This window comes from Leptinotarsa decemlineata, unplaced genomic scaffold (genome assembly GCF_025532065.1).
Source record: "Leptinotarsa decemlineata unplaced genomic scaffold, Ldec_3_MD MMD2_tig00026354_RagTag_RagTag, whole genome shotgun sequence".
NCBI lineage: Eukaryota > Metazoa > Arthropoda > Insecta > Coleoptera > Chrysomelidae > Leptinotarsa > Leptinotarsa decemlineata.
The window spans coordinates 22,450,187-22,466,944 of record NW_027412702.1 but is presented as its reverse complement, the minus strand read 5'-3'; the positions used below and the strand labels follow the sequence as shown (position 1 = coordinate 22,466,944).

Sequence of the window (16,758 nt, the reverse complement as noted above, 5' to 3'; positions counted from 1 at the left end):
AAATGTTCTCTCGTACCAAACCCCTACAAAATATTTTCTTGATTGTATATCTCTTTTTTTTTTATTGAATAGTAATTTCAAAAACTACACCTGACTGTGGATATCAAATCGTCAGGTGTATTTTTTGCAAAAATTATATCTCTTCGCCATCTACCGATTTTTTGTTCAAGTAGTTTTTTATCTAATCTACGTTGTGACGTAAGACCGACAGATGGCGAATTGATTGTCAACCACCTTCAAAGAAAAGCGAATTGATTATTAATTTCTGATCGGGAAAGTATTTGAATTCATCTTTATGTATAACATATACCTCTGAGAGATAAAACCGTTTATGAAAGTTGAAAAAATATTTAATAATTACTAGAAGTTGTTTCATATAGGTTTCAAATTTGGCAGCAAAACTAGTTTTTGAATACTATATCATCAGAGGAAATTACAATGTACATAGATTACGAATGGGTACAACAAAGGAAGTTGTGAAGTTTTTCAGCTGAATGTGGAACATAAGTTTTTCGAAGCTTTTGAATTGAAGAATTAATGTCTCATTCTCTTGTATTTGTTCATTGTATTAGTGAGTTTCAGTAATTTGAGTTGAGCATAGTTTTACATCATTGTCATCATCATAGTCTTTATCACAATCACTGTGGAATATTTTCAGCCGAAGGCATCAATAAAAGAACGAGATATTCAAATTCAATCTACGTTAATTTCATGGTTGTAATCTCTATCGCAGTTCGGAACAAGAAGAAGTCTGTTTTGACGGCCTAGTTTTCAATGTTTTCAATATTTTATACTTCTAAAAGAAATAATCTAAGGAAGAGGTTTCAATATGAGGAAAAACCTTGATTTTTATAAGGTCAGAATCTATACTTATAAATGCGAAAGTCACTAACTTAACACTCACACATTCATCTCTGTTTCTCTGAACTGGTAAGTCCTAGGAAGCTAAATGTTGGTATATAGGTGCTTCTTAGGTCTTAGATGCGCACTTAAAAAGAATTTTCAAATATTCCAAGTGGTGCACCTCCCGTGGGGGTAAAACATGCGCGTTTACAAATAAAAATTACCTTTTCATCACTATTTCTCCGTACCGCTATATTTTTGGAGGCTGAAATTTTGTATGTAGGTTCGTGTCATGTTGTAGATGTGCAATAAGAAATGATTTTTTAATATTCGTTCATGAAATGAAGTTACGTTTTCATCACAGTTTCTCCACACCCTCTGGTGGATTAATTTATAATTGAGTATAAGCATTGCACCCGTGCGGAGTTGAGGCGGATCGCTAGTCAGTTATTATCAGCCATTTGGATTTACTCATTTATTTCAAATGTTTGGCAAAGGACCAAATATGTAAGGATGTACATTCGCTTGACACAAAGTTTTGAATTGTTTCATCGTTATATGATTCCTTTGAAGTATTCTCGCATTTCTAATATTGAATGATCTAAAAACTGGGTTAAAATTCAAGAAACATTGCTGTAAAAACATCCAGCTATTCGGTTTCAGGCGAGCGGCGCTAAAATTAGCCTGTGACTCAACCGAATCAGACATCTGACACCTCGAAAAGCAACGCAATACGTATTCCGTTCTGCCATTCTAGTTCTCGTAATGCCTTTAACGATAGGCGAAAACCACAATGCCCACTCGTTGGACAGATACTAGAGCTGGCTTGATTCATATTGACATGATAGAGATTGGATTACCGACTATTGAGAGTTACAATCGAAAGAAAAATACTTTTGCGGCATTGCTTCACCATTAGCCAATAAAAAACAGGAAATTTGAAATATTCTCATCCACTCAATAGTTTCAAACACTATTGAATATTCCACCAACGAAAAGCATTTAGAACCGTGTTACAACAATAGTTACGAGGTGGATATTATTGACAACATTCTTTCTGAAATCCGACGGAAACAAGATTTGATCCAGGTCTATCCAATTTCAAAAAACAGTAAGCGTGTGTTAAATAAGAAAGAGTTGGAGTAATTTTATTACAAACAATAAAGACGAAACCAGTGTAGGATATATCGCGAGTATATCAGTTGTTCTTGTCCCAAACTTTACATTGGCCAAACTGGGAGACCTTTTTTCAGAAGAACAAAATAACATATGTTTTGTTTTTTGTAATGCAAGACTGAGTTGCATTTGCAAATCATCTTTTGGCAGAAGATCATGAGTTCTGTCATGATTACGAAGTATTATACGATTGATTTCAATTGAATTAGGGTAGATTTTGAAGGTAATATGAGGTCAATGTAATTTTTGTTCTCACCATATGTCCGATTTGATGAGTTTGTTTTTCAGTTAGGTAGTAGTAACAGTTATTATTCAAATATTTAGAAAATATAAAAAAAACGATGTAGAAATTGAGTTGGTTGGTATACACTAAATATCCTGAAGAAGTTATTCCAAGGTAAAATAGGTGTAGCGACAATTTAGAGAAATTTTCACAATGTTGGTTCAATACGGCCAGTTCCATCACGTCGAGAGTCTGTAATTAGGAGAACGTTCCATTTTTAAAATACTTTCGGTCTTGCGCTTGGGAAAAGTCGAGAGTGTTTTAAATGACATCACATGATATCCAAATGGGACTATCATTGAAAACCATGTTAGAATTCCATAAATCGCCGATCTCAAATTATCTCTGAGAAAATTCAATGAAGAATAAGTCATCATTCATAAACTACCTGTAAAATTCAAAAATCCTCCTCCTTTTGTTTCATTTTATGATTCTGAATACTGAAAAACAAAAAGATATTTCAACTGTGAGATAATGTTCTCGATCATCACTGTACTATCTCGTCTGTAGTCGGATTAATACGAAACAATGAAATGAAAGAAACACATCCCCTTCACATCGAACTCATCACACCGGGGTATCGAATAATAATTGTACGGCTTCCGCGCCGTAATTTGATCGACCGACGACGGGTTGGTACGCCTGCATGCACCGCACTTTTGATTAACTCAATTTATATCGATTCCACCATGGGAAAATACCTGGTTCACCGTGCGCATTCACTGTACCCGAACAAGAGGATTCTGAATAACCAGAATGCTATCGTCATAATTTCAGTGAACAAGGTTGTTTCACAATGTTTTTTAGTTTTCCTCCTTATGTTCTATGAATTAATCACTGAATGACTAGGAACGATATGTCTAACTTGAAAGTAACGAAAGGAATATGGGTCCTGAAGACCATAATAATGATGATACTGAATCCGCTGTGATCGTTCGTCACCCTCAGGCTACATGCTTAGGCATCTCTGTATCTGTAGACTACGGAGGGTGAGTGTAGCACTTAGGCCACATGTGACCCATTGTACATCCTCTCAAGGAGTTGTCCTCCTAGGTCATCGTCCATCTTGTCCTTTCCAGGAAGGCGGACAGGTATCTGGGAGACATCTCCTTTATATCGGCAGGTGTGGGCCAAGGCTCGCCGAACATACACTCTTTTATTGACGATAACTCCGGATATTCGCATAGGAAATGCCTGACAGTTTCATCTTCCTGTTCACACATCCTGCATAGAGGTGTGTCTACTAGCTCCATTTTGTGGAGGTGTTTCCTTAGTTGACAGTGGCCAGTCAGAAATCCTACTGTTAAGCGTAGATTTTTCCTGGTCATCCCAAGATTTTCTCCGGCGCCAGCTTCCCAGGGTCGCCAAGGGTGATCCTGTCGAAATTGCATCCTTAGATTTCATCCCATCTCTTTAGGGATTGAGCATGGGTGTGACGTTTGGCTAGTTTCGCAATTGTCGAAGTCATCATGTCGTAGATGCAACTGGGTCCTAAAATTCTTAGTCCACGTTCTTAGGCATACACGCTAATGAACCTGAAGTAGTTCTTTTCAATCATCACAGATATACACTATTTGCCTTGGATTTTCCAGCTCCGGGTGAGGCGAATATCGCCCGAAAAGAGGAGGAAAACTAAAGAAATATCAAGAATTTTTCTTCAAAATCCGCAAACTCTGTTCAGGTCATTCTGCTTATTGAAGTCCTTCGCTGAATGACCTTCTCTCTACTCTCGAATCTAGGAAGAATGCATTCTTGGCTCACTGCGCTAAGGGCACATGGTTCTCTGACCCAATGATCACTTACCCCACGGTGTGAGGAGTGGTCATTGGTTGATTATGGTGGTGCGCCCTTCGGTGACGTCGCCCGTCCTTCAGGAAAAAAATTATAATGTCATTCGTGGATAGTGGAGTTACAAATGGTCAGTGCTAGAATACACATCGTCAGTAAAATGTAGAGCTGCATGAAGAAAGTTACTTCCTTTAAAATACACGATGAAACCCGTTTATATAGATCTACCAATCTCAGAATTTTTACATCTCTCTCATAATTCCAAAAATTTTGAGATAACCTGGACCGGAATGACATGAATTAGTAATTGTTGTACTATCAGTCGTCATTGAACAATTTTCTACATTCATTTCTGGTACTTTTTCCTTCTGTCAGTATTTACTTATCGTGTGAATATTGAAGACTACTTCCTAATCCTTTGAAAGCTAGTTTGGTGACTAATAATGGTCAGTCCATTATTGACTACCCATTACAGCAGAAGTTTTCTAATGTGCACTGACTAAATTAATAGGATCCAAGCACCCATGAATACGTTTCAATGAAAAACCGAAACGTCGTGTTGAATGAAAATACATTTGATTCACCATTGACCAATACATTCTTGAAAGCACATCGAATCTGTTTAAAATATGTTTTTCCGTCAGCCAGGTGTCGCACCCCTACGAACGACAACCCTCAGAAGTTGAAACTTGTGCGAGCTAAGGATTAACGAGGTCTTACCTTTTAACGTGTGATTCCTAACACGGGTTGGACGATAGCAAGTGGAGATCGATCGTTCAGACAAGGGCTTGAACCACCGACCAACACGGCAGTCAATTCGAGTGAGTGAATAAATCACCCACGCCGAACCGCTTGGCTACCGACCGACCGAATGTAGAAAGACAATTAACAAAATTGACATTTTTCACATATTTTCAAAAACCTTTCGACACCTGTCGAGGTAGTTTGAAAATAAATCCAAAAAGAAAAACTGCAAGCTATGATTGATTTTTTCACTTCTATGGACGACGGCACATTTTACCCTCCGAAACGCGAATGAATTGAGCTTTTTCTTTGGTAGTCAAAATGATGAAATACTAATAAATAAATTTAAGCACAATTTTTCGCAGTGACCTAGAAGTTTGCCCTTTCAAAAATGAACTAACAATCTCGACCAAGGATTTCAGTGTCACTATTTGGAGGCCGCCGCGCCGGTTTTTGGAATTTCTTCCTGACGTTTCGCTGTTGCGAATGGCTAGCTTCTTCAGAGATTTATACATCCTGAGTTTAACTGATAACTGGATTTTACGGCTGCGTGAAGCGTATTTATGTTCACTCAGGTAGTTTGGTATGTCGATACCTGTATCTGGATTAGGTAAATTGTCAATTATATTCGTCGATTCTTTTCTGCCTGACGTTATGCTGTTTGCTATTCTTGAACTTCTTAGAATGGAAGTTCAAATTCGGTTGAGGTTCATAGCTTCCTCTTTTCTGTTGAAACGATCCGTGTATCAGTCGGCTATGGTATCCTTGGTCGGGGGCAATGTGTGGTTTCCTTCACTTTACTACTACAGCCGACTTGTTCGTTTTGCCTAATCTGCAGTTTTTTTCATGCCCCTTCAGCCTTGTTCCCATCGATTTTTGGTGGTTCCGATTTATACCTGCCTACAAGTGCACGGTATACGACAAACCCTTGCTGCTGATTGTGGGTCCCTTTCGTCTTTAGCCGACCTGAGGCTGTGATGTATCTTCTTGGTTTGAAAACCGTTTTAATGTTGTGTTTTCCCAAGAGTTTCCCAATTCTGTTTGTGACCCTAGGTATACCTAGGTAGATACGCACGTGCAACCATCTGAGCTTCTTTCCCGTTTTGGACCGAGGAACTATTCAGTTCATGACTTTGTTGATCTCTGGTACACTGTATCCATCGATCTCAAGATCTTTCAGTTCTTCCTCTAAGTGCTCTGGGCCAGAGCAAAAAATCTTTGATTTCTTCACGAAAAATGCATTAACTAATTTCAAATTTTGATACAAATCTCTATAACCGATTGAATTCTGTACACAACAACAAATCCACGAAACATCATTTATGACAAACTAATGTTGTTAACGTTCATCAGTTCGATAGAAAACACGCTGTAAGGACACTAATACATCAGTTAATTCCTGTGTTTTGATTATTACTTCATTTAGAAGTCGTTTCCAAAATGGCTAATTCGTTTCAATGATAGTCAATGAAATACCTGTCTTTGTGCTCTGCAGCCCTGTCTCTCTGCCTTCTGTTCTTGAACCAGTTGGAAACCTGCGTAGTTGTCAACCCCGTCGCTTCGGCCAATTCTCGTTTCTCCCTCGGGCTGGGATAGGGGTTGTGTGAATACCAGTCTCTTAAAACACTCCTAGATTTTTCTTTGAAACAATAACTAGTCTCTTCTCCGTCCCATATGGTCCTTGGAAGGGGGAATTTCCGCCTCACGCGGTATTTTCCTACTGCTCCTAACGGCCTACCTGTCGACAGATAAAAAAAATCTCTATTGGTATTGGAGTTATATCATATTTGTTTCAGTATACCCCAAGGATCAAATACTGTGCCACTGATTTTTCAATACTTGAGAATTGTCACCTACCTCTTAATCTCTCTGCTTCTATATAATGTGCCTTGAGCCACAGGGCCTGCAATTTGGCGTGGTTGTGGGGACTAAACGTGTGACTTTCCAGTATCCTATATAATTCTTTGAAATTTCCCCTATGGAACGCTACTATCGCTTTTGCTTTGAGAACAGATTCGTTGTTATGCAGTTTATCACATGCTGGTAACGACCATAAAAATCTACCTAATCTTTCTACGTTGCCCGCTTGTTGGAGTACCTAAAATCATAATAAAAAAACATATCAAGATACTAGGAAGAGACAAAGACTTTTTTTTGCATTACATTAAATCCAGCAATGAGAAAGAGAGCAATGACAGGGAGTTCCTTTATCTAAATATAGTTTTCAATGTATCAATTCAGAAATGAGTGATTGATAAGTAAATAATTAATAATGATTTGATAACTTTATAATGGATAAAATATACTGTTTTCACGATTACTGTCATTTCTTCAGTGTCAGTTTCAAATATTTACTTGTAAAAAAGATTGAAAAGTCCACAGAAAATAAAAAGTTCATGTTGATTTTAAAATGGCAAGTTTTAGGAATCACAGGTTGAAAAATAAGACCTTGTTAGTCTTCAGCTCGTACAAGTGTCGACTTTATACATATTCCAACAGATTTTTTTACAGATGAAAGCATTTTGAACAGAAAGACCATTAAGTATAAGTTGTACCCTTTCTTTGGAGGATCAACAAAGATATTATGACAGGAAGTACCCGCATTGGAAAATACAATAGATAAGACAGAAAAAATTCAGTAGAATGAAATGTGACAATGGAATCATGAAAATAATGTTTTCAAGAACTTAAGGAGTCAGCCCGAGAGGAAGACAGTGATGAAGAACAACAGTTGCAAAATATGGATGAATAAAAGGAAAAAGAAACACCAGAAACCGTTAGCAAATTAAAACCAGAACAAACTACAGGTCAGGATGAAATTACCTCGGAGATGATACAATTCGTGGGTGAAAGAGGAAAAGAGGAATTTCTCAAAATACTCAACGATATTCTGAAGATAAGATACGAAAAAATGTATGGAATAGCCTAAAAAGGGAAAGAATTGGGCAAAAAATTATTAAAGTAATCAAATCATTGTTTGAAAACAATAAACTTGTGATGCACTGTTTGGAACTTTTGGTGTAGTGATGAATATTACTGGAGTTTTAGTCTAACCAAACCGTTATTTTAACACCTCGACACGTGTTTCCTCTTGAAGATGATCACCAAGTGATCACCAAGTGATCATCTTCAAGATCACCAAGTGATCACTTCGATACGTGTTTGGATCACCAAGTGATCATCTTCAGAAGATTGAACTGTTGAATCTTCCTCTTGAAGATGATCGCTTGGTGATCGAAACACGTGTCGAGGTGTTAAATCAACGGTTTGGTATTGGGATAAAATTCCAATAATATTCAGAAACAATGAAAATAAAGCAAGAACCGATAACAAAGAACCAACAGAATTTGAGACAAAATTAGTGTGAAACAAGAATGTGTACCTTGTATACTGAGTCTCCATTATTATTCTACATTTTTATAGAAAAAAATGCAAAAGCTTATTGGTCGAAAACAGCATGAGAAAACTAGTCACTATACAAAAACTACTATTCGTAGAAGACATGATAATAACAGCAGACACAGAAGCCACTCTACAACGAAATATAAGAATTAAACATTAAGGGAAACATGGAAATGAAGACAGATTAGGCGAATATGAGGGTATCAATGAGAGAAAAGAATCCTAAGATGAAACTAGAACAAGTTGAAAGATATAGATGAAACTAGAACAAGTTGAAAGATATAATCTCCTTGGAATCGTTATAGATGATAATGGAATGATAGATGGAGAAAAAAAAGAGAGACTAGAAAAAACTTGAAGATTATTCAACGTATGAAAACTACCTTTTGAGTAAGGCAGAAAATATCAAAAATTACAAAGTATATGAAAAAGTTGTAGGATTCTAATCTATGGAAGTTATCAGATAAGAATACCAGCAAAAATAGCTACAAAAATGAGCTACAAAAAGAGATAGGATAAGAACTTAAGAAATGAAGCAGTTACAAATAATCTGAGCGTCAAATCACTGATTACGATTATGGAGGAACAGCATTTGAGATAGTTACAAGAAAAGTATATGTGGTCAGAGTACAGTAAAACATGGCTTGATTGAAGTAGCTGAGACTTTGAGATATGACGTTCGTCCTAGTAGTCAACGCAGTAGCGGACGAAACGTTCATTAGTACAAGTTCAATTCGACCACACCCCACCTATTAGCCAAATATGGGCTATTAACCATGGAAGCGTTCAGGAGAATTTTGTTGGGGTGTCGCGGGGTGAACGCAACTCAGAAAAAATAGGTTGTTTATCAAGGACATTATTTTTATATCTGCCTGTAAGGTTTCTAGTGGGCTAATCAAAGAGCAGTTACTTACAATAGTCGAAGTACAGGGTGAGAAAATGTATCGTGGTACTGTTGAAGGGTAATGAAAAGAGTATTTTGTGGAACAAGGTAATTTATTTCAATTTGTTTTCATACACTTGTCTTCTGATAAAAATCTCCATTGGTTTTTTAAATTAAGATATAAATTGCTTCAACAATTAGAAATGGAAAGGTTCTGTTATATAGACTAACTAAACACCATTTATTATCGATTAACACATTCCAGAATACCGAACAGATTCATTTATAAACAAATAAATCAGCCCGGCCCCTAAGCGTGTTTTCCAATTATAGATATCACAAAATAAACGATAAGGAATGCAATCTGAAATCGAAACAGTGGACGTAAACAAATAATAGCAATACTCCATGATCCGTGTTTCATAAGCTTTATATAACTTCTAGAGAAAATGGATGAAAGGTATATAATGAGTGTCAAAAAATGTCGTAGGTACCCAAAATTTCGTCAAAATTTCAAGTTCCATGAGTTAGTAAGAATTCGAATGATAATTTTTCATATAGCTCTAAAAAATTAATTAATTTTTAGCACAATGAACAATATTTTCCAAAATTACAAAAACTGTCAAAATTTCAATTTTTCAATAACTGCTCACTATTCACTTATGGAGAGTCATCTCCTGTATGGAATTTCTTTCTGGGGCTCAGGCAGAGTATATTCGTTATCCAGAAAAGAGCTTTGAGAATAATATTCAAATTGAAGATACATGACTTGTGTAGGCCACGTTTCTGCAGCAATGAAATATTAAGACAGTCTGCTTACTTCACAAACATAAAGAAAAGTTTGAAAGCAACACAGAAAGGTCTACCCGTAGCAATAAAAAACTTGTCCTTTCACTTTCCACATCATCTTCGACCAGGCAGACTCAAATCTACAGAAGTAGACAAATATATAGTCATCAACCAAAACATATTACGTCAATTAATGAACTTAAAAAATTTAGAAAATCATTAAAGAACCTTGTTTTGGGAAAGTGCTTCCACAGTTTGAAAAAGTATTTTGCATACAAATTCCACTCTTTCGGTATATCACGATGTATATTACGATTTATATCAAGTAATTTTAAAATAATGTTTGTTATTGATAACATATTTGTACATTTTTTCTTATCTTTGATGTTTTTTTGCTTTTTTTGGTCTGTTATTTTTATTCTCCACTGTATTTTTGTTAATATCATATAGTCTTTAAAAAACAACATTTGACATATTTTTAACATTTTATGTATTCTTAAACATGACACCTTTCATCAACAAAATTTGTAGACAATAAATATCTATCCATCTATCTATGTCACAATTTCTTTATTACTAAAATATGGATAAATGACGAAGAAGAGGACTCTTATGGTGTCTGTAACCCATTTTCATTGAAATAAAAAATATTTATCGCTGAATATTATTCCCTGAGAATGTGAGAGATTGGCATCACTGACGTCACATCGAAAAACGTGGACATTTGAAAACCAAAAATCATTATATATGAACTATCAACGAATCCTTTTCTTCTACAAGTTAAAACAAAAGACAAAACAGGTAATTTCTACACTAGAATTCACAACGCCGGAAATTACTTTTCGACAGCGTCTAGTCAAATTGATTTAATCTCTAGCCATTTAAATTCAATGTGAATCGCTACACAAGCGCTACAGGATCTTCCTGTAGTGCTTGTGTTTCGTCAAAAATAAATGGTTTTAATCTCCAGCGATTCAAATCCAATGTGAATCGCTACTTTCGCATAGGCACCGCTCTGAGAGCGCTTTAAGAATTTTCCTGTAGTGCTTGTGTTTTGTCCTTGAAAAAAGAGAGACAGTAATACAAACGTAACTCGAAGTCCAAATTCTGAAAGTTGATGTTTTTATCTTCGTGAAGCTTCTACGTTTTGATACTAGACAAATAGTTCTTTTCGCTGATAAACTGTGTGCGTTTCTCATTCTATAGTAAAATATAAGTAAATTTTATATCACAATTATATATTTTAACCTCAAATTTGAAATGACTCTATATAATTATTCGCATAAATGAGTATATAAATTGTTTAGTGGGACAAAGTTGGTATATGTAATGTAATATATAATATAAACTCTTCAAAATGAATATAGTGACACATCCTAAAAATCCAATAAGTAAAAAATATGTATTATTTCATGATAAACACTTCTGGTGTGTACTCCATACTAATTCTTATCATGTTCTATTCGGTTGTTGTTTACTTTTTTACTTCTTTTTGTACTTTTAGCTACAAAATCATTAATATGAAAGATTCTGTATTTACTTTCACTTTACTTTAGTTGCTAGAGCAGTGGCATTGATCGAAGTAGGGTATTCAAGGCGTCGTATAGCCCAAATGCTACACGACCATTCTGTGGTTTCCAGAGCTTGGAATCACTACCAAATTTTCGGCATAGTAAAAAGAACCCCTTATCCCAATCGAAAAAGGGCAACAACCCGCAGAGAAGATCGTTTGTTACGACTTTGGGCAGTTAGGGGTCGCAGCGATTCTGCTAGAACACTACAAAGTCGCCTTATAGAAGCTACGGGAACGCGACTTTCGAACCAAACGATACGAAACCGATTTCACGAAGTACAACTCCATGCAAGACGACCTGCTAGAATCCCTTGATTAACTCCAGCTCATCGAGGAAATCGTAGAAACTTTTGTCAAGCGCATCGTAATTGGAATTTTGAGCAGTGGGTCAATGTAATGTTTACAGATTAAAAAAACTCCATATTATTCAACAATGACGGACTTGTTCGGGTATGGAGACGTCCCGGTGAACGCTATTTGGATGACTGTTTGCAAGAAATTGTTCCATTTGGAGGTGGATCGATAATGGTATGGGCTGGTATAACTTTGACAGGACACACGAACCTTGTGGTATTTCGGGAAGGGACTTTAACGGCTGTCCGTTACGTAGAGGAGATATTGGAACCTCATGTCGTCCCATTTGCCAAAAATATGGGCGCTGGATTCAATTTACAACAAGATAACGCCAGGCCACACGTAGCCAGGATCGTAAGAAATGAAATTAACATTGTGCTCCTCAATATTAATCTCATGAGATGGCCAGCTAATATTCCGGATTTGAATCCTATTGAGCAGCTCTGGGATGAACTGGAAAGACTTTTGAAGGATCATCAATCCTTCCAAAATCTGAATCAAGTTGCAGATGCTCTTTTGACGATTTACGAGCAGTTACCACAACAAATAATTAGAAATTTGGTGGAAAGCATGCCTCGTCGTTGTGCCGAACTTCTTAGAGCCAGGGGTGGACGTACTCACTATCAATGTACATTTGTATTTCTTTTTAATCGTATTACCAAACAGCATTTTGAAAACAAGGTAAGTTAAATTTAATAAAGGCACCTATGAACTATTTTATAATATAATACATATTTTTTTACTTATTGCATTTTAAGGACATGTCTCTATATTCATTTTGAGTAGTTTATTTATGTAATAATAAGCAAAGTGAATTTTATGAAAAGTAAGATTAATTCCGGATGCATAAATTGATAATTTTTGATTTCATAAAATTTGTTGATAAATTAAAAGTTATTCCGATCAATTTGAATTTCAAATGGCAGGAGATTTATAATTGTTGAAAAATTTTTCAGCAGTTATATACCCGTCGATTAAAAGATGAAAGAATGTTTAGCCGTTTCAAAATTGTTGTGTCTCGACAACAGGTTCCATAAGCAATAAATCAAAAGGTTGCGACCACAAAACACGATGCTTTATGCAAACATTAAATAAACATTCGAGTATGTTGGAGTTATTATCACGTAGTTGGTCGCGTTAATGACGTCTCTCAAACTTCTTGGGACGAGAAATGCTGGATGAGTGACCCACTCACATATCACATGACAACTTAAAAATGACTATAAAATTAAATAGCCACACATAGAGGCTAATGAATACTTTTAAGAACTTGATTTTGTAAATCAAGTTGTTATAAGAAAGACGGATATCAAATTTATCTATTTCCTATTTTTTCACACAGTATTACCACAGTAGAATAATACAACCAGTAGGCTATCTTACCACGTGATCCGCCCGAGTTGCCGGGGACCTTCAACCGCTCTTAGAATGAGATTCTCATCCAACGTGTTCAGTGCTGTAGTATCGAAGGATTCGACGGTACCGCGGATATCGGATTAGTTATAACAAACGGTCGGAAACTGATATTGTGTTTAGTTAACTCGCTGTTGTTATTATTGTTTTTAGTTTTTGTAGTTGGTTATAAGTAATTTACCACAAAATATTCTATAATAACCTTAAATTTCGTTTTCATATGAGCGCACGCCTATGGTAAAAGAACGGAATTGGCTCCTCACTTCGTTTCGGGGTCACCGAGAACTTTGTGAAATCATGAATGAAAGTAGTGGGAGTGGACTTACTGGTTGATTTTTACTATGGTATTGCCTTCTTACTGAAAACGAGATTATGTTTTCATACCTAGTACACCCACGAAAGTAAATTTAGTAACACTGTCATCGTTATTTTCAGTTCTAACAATGATAATTTAAAATTATTCAATCGCCAGCTTACTGAAGTTACGTAACGCATAAGGGCGCCAGTTTGTTCACCTTCCCTTCCTTCTCACTCTAACCCACAGTGCTAGCCGTATTTCATACTCTTCGCATGACTTAGTGTTCAGTGTGCGATCGACATATAGTGTTGACAGTGATATCGTACGATTCCGGAGTTTTTTGAAATGTTGAACTAATCAATTCATGTTGTCTTCCTTTAAAATACTATGGCTAGAAAAATAAGTGGAAATGTATCTGCCATATTCATTACAATAAATATTATTGTGTCTAGTACCTATTCAGATGGTACTTTTCAATGCACGAATTTCACTAATCCGAATGAAATCGGTTTCTGCATTATCAAAACGTGCATGTCGATATCAAACTGATATAAAAATGCATAACTATATTCTATTCGTCACAAAAACAACTCATTATAGATACAAAACCCAAACTGTAATTGCGATAACGGAAATATTTGAATTCTAGTGTACTATCGTTATTTCGCTTGTTATTGCTAACAGCATGAGTAACGAGATATACTGTATCGGAAACGGCAAAAAATCTCATTACCGATACGATATTCATTGAATAAAAAATGATTCTATCAGGTGAGTGACTACTAGGTCTGGTATTCGATTATTTCGAACGGTATTGATAACATTCGCTTCTTAATTGAATCACTACTTCGATAATATATTACGTGTTGAGTTGTCAGGAAGTAATTAAGATATTGAAGCCATTGAGGCGGTCTGCGATAAGAATGTATGGTGTTATGGGCAAATAATAGTTACAGTATTTCAGAATGCGAATCGAAAACTATATGTATGAAATTCCAACTTTCGTATTTCTGCATCTGTTTTCGGCTCATTTTATGTTTCATTTAACGTGGACAGACATCATGTGTTCTGGTAAAAGTTCAAACAGTCAAGCTACTAACCGAAGAAAAGACAATACCGTAGATTGAGGGTCATTTTAACCTCCTTTTTTTCTCTATTATCGATTTTCCCTGGGATTTTGAAATAAAATAATGAAAAATAATGTTAAATGGTTTTATTGAAAAATGTACTGGAAATTGAAAAATAATTCAGAAGGTTCCAGGCATAGCGTAACCTGAGTAAATATGTAAATATTATGCCCAACTATTTTATAATTTTTTCATCTGATCAATACCGTAGATTGCTGAGGAGAGTGGTGTGATGGCTACTACCTGGGACCTTCTACCTTCTGAATTATTTTTTAGTTTTTAGTATCTTTTTCGATAAAAACGTTTTAGATATTTTTTTAAACTTATTTTACTTTAAAGTTTTTAGTTTTTGATTTCTATCCACCCCAATGCCACACAGCTCTCAGCATGTTTTAACTTTTTACCTTACCTTGGCTAACGACGTATCATTTTTAGCCACCCTAACGGGTGGGAGAGATCCATAGTACTACCCAAGCCCTGCCATTTGATACCCATATTGAGGTAGGTGTGAAAATATATATAATCCGCCATTTTGTAACTGCGGCCGTCATATATTTACAGTCATACAGAATTTATTAAATTGTATTGTCATCAAAACTGAACCTGTCAATAATCAATCAATTAACCTGTCAATAAGACCAAATTTGACCCAAACAAATGAATAAATAAATAAACAAACAGGTCAAAGTAAATAAAACCGTTCAAAAAAACAGTGGGTTGGACTTGGTCAGTGGTTCTCAACCGGTGGTCCGCGGACTACTGGTGGTCCCTGGAAGCATCCCAAGCGGTCCGCGGAGCCATCCTAAAAAATATGTTACATGAGTCGACACGATACAATGCGACCCGCCGCTAAAATGTTTAAAGAAGAGTTACTATTTTCTCAAAAACTTTAACTTTAACATATCTATGTTTTCGGCGTTTCTGATTATTAAAAACAAGCACCGAAATCTGTTTATTTGTAGTTATCGTAAGGTACATTATATTAACTACAAATTAATTGACCAACTTGGTGGTCCATGGCTTGACAGAAATTTTGTCAAATGGTCCCGCATGCCTGAGGTTAAGAACCACTGGACTAGATAAACGGTTGAGTTGAAAATCGAGTTGTCATAACCAATTCAAAATTTGTAGTAATTTTCGCCTCAATTCGGACTTCTTCATTATTACCTGTTTTTATATTTTGGTCATTTTTAAATCAATGCTGGGTTTTGTTAACTTAACTATTAAAGTGGCAGAAACAAATCAAAATCCTTCACTGCTCAGACGTCTCCATTACACTTTTTGATAATCTTTTGAATTGAATATTTCAGTAGTGACTTTATGTATAGATGATAAGAGTTGAAATAATATCTTTAAAAAAATTTTTTCATGTATGTCATGATTAGCAGACCATTTGAGTTTTCTATCCTCACCACTTTCCGATTTTCGATTTGCTGTTTCTCTCAAATCAGTGAGTTTTGGTAGTTTGACCGTCAAGTTGGCAGAATCAACTCGAAATACTTTACTATTTGCTAGATTAACGATCAAGCTAGCACAACCCATCATTAAAAAACAATAGAAAATTAGAGGGAGGCAGGACTAGAAGTCTATATGATGAGCCTAAATGTATTATTGTTAGTTGTCCAATACATGAAGAATATTTTCAGAATGATTCATTTTCGCACTTACTGTGTATGCCTGTGATATAAACTCAGAAATGCAATTCAAACAAAGAACACAAAATTGATCAACAATATAATCGAGGAGCATAAAATTACTTCCATTTCAAAATTTTCAAAAAGAGAACCTAATTCATGGGTTCTGCTATCTTAATATTAACTTTGATCTAGCAGAACCCATAAGATCTTTGTTGAATAAAGAGAAGAATATCCGGGGGAATGTAAAATTACCTCACCATTATGGAAAAAAATAGAAATCGAAAGTGATTCTGTTATGTTCACAAAGGTAGCAGCGGTAATAGTAGATAATGATTATTTAACTTTCTGCTTCTCCTCTGGAAGAGAATAAGAGAAAAAGCATCAACATCGACCTTGGTCTATGTTGATGCTTGGCTTCATAACGAATTTCTATGGAACCAAGACTCCA

The 16,758-nt window shown here is 35.7% G+C and overlaps 1 protein-coding gene across 1 annotated transcript in view; it reads right to left on the bottom strand.

Annotated features, from left to right (window-relative positions):
- LOC111505193 (homeobox protein six1) overlaps positions 1 to 16,758 on the bottom strand; it is a 60,803-nt gene that overhangs the window by 26,327 nt on the left and 17,718 nt on the right. Inside the window, exons 3-4 of the mRNA XM_023159968.2 lie at positions 6,692 to 6,932; positions 6,311 to 6,572 (exon numbers count right to left, since the gene is read on the bottom strand). Coding sequence (XP_023015736.1) covers positions 6,311 to 6,572; positions 6,692 to 6,932 — 503 coding nt within the window. The remainder of the gene's footprint in view (positions 1 to 6,310; positions 6,573 to 6,691; positions 6,933 to 16,758) is intronic.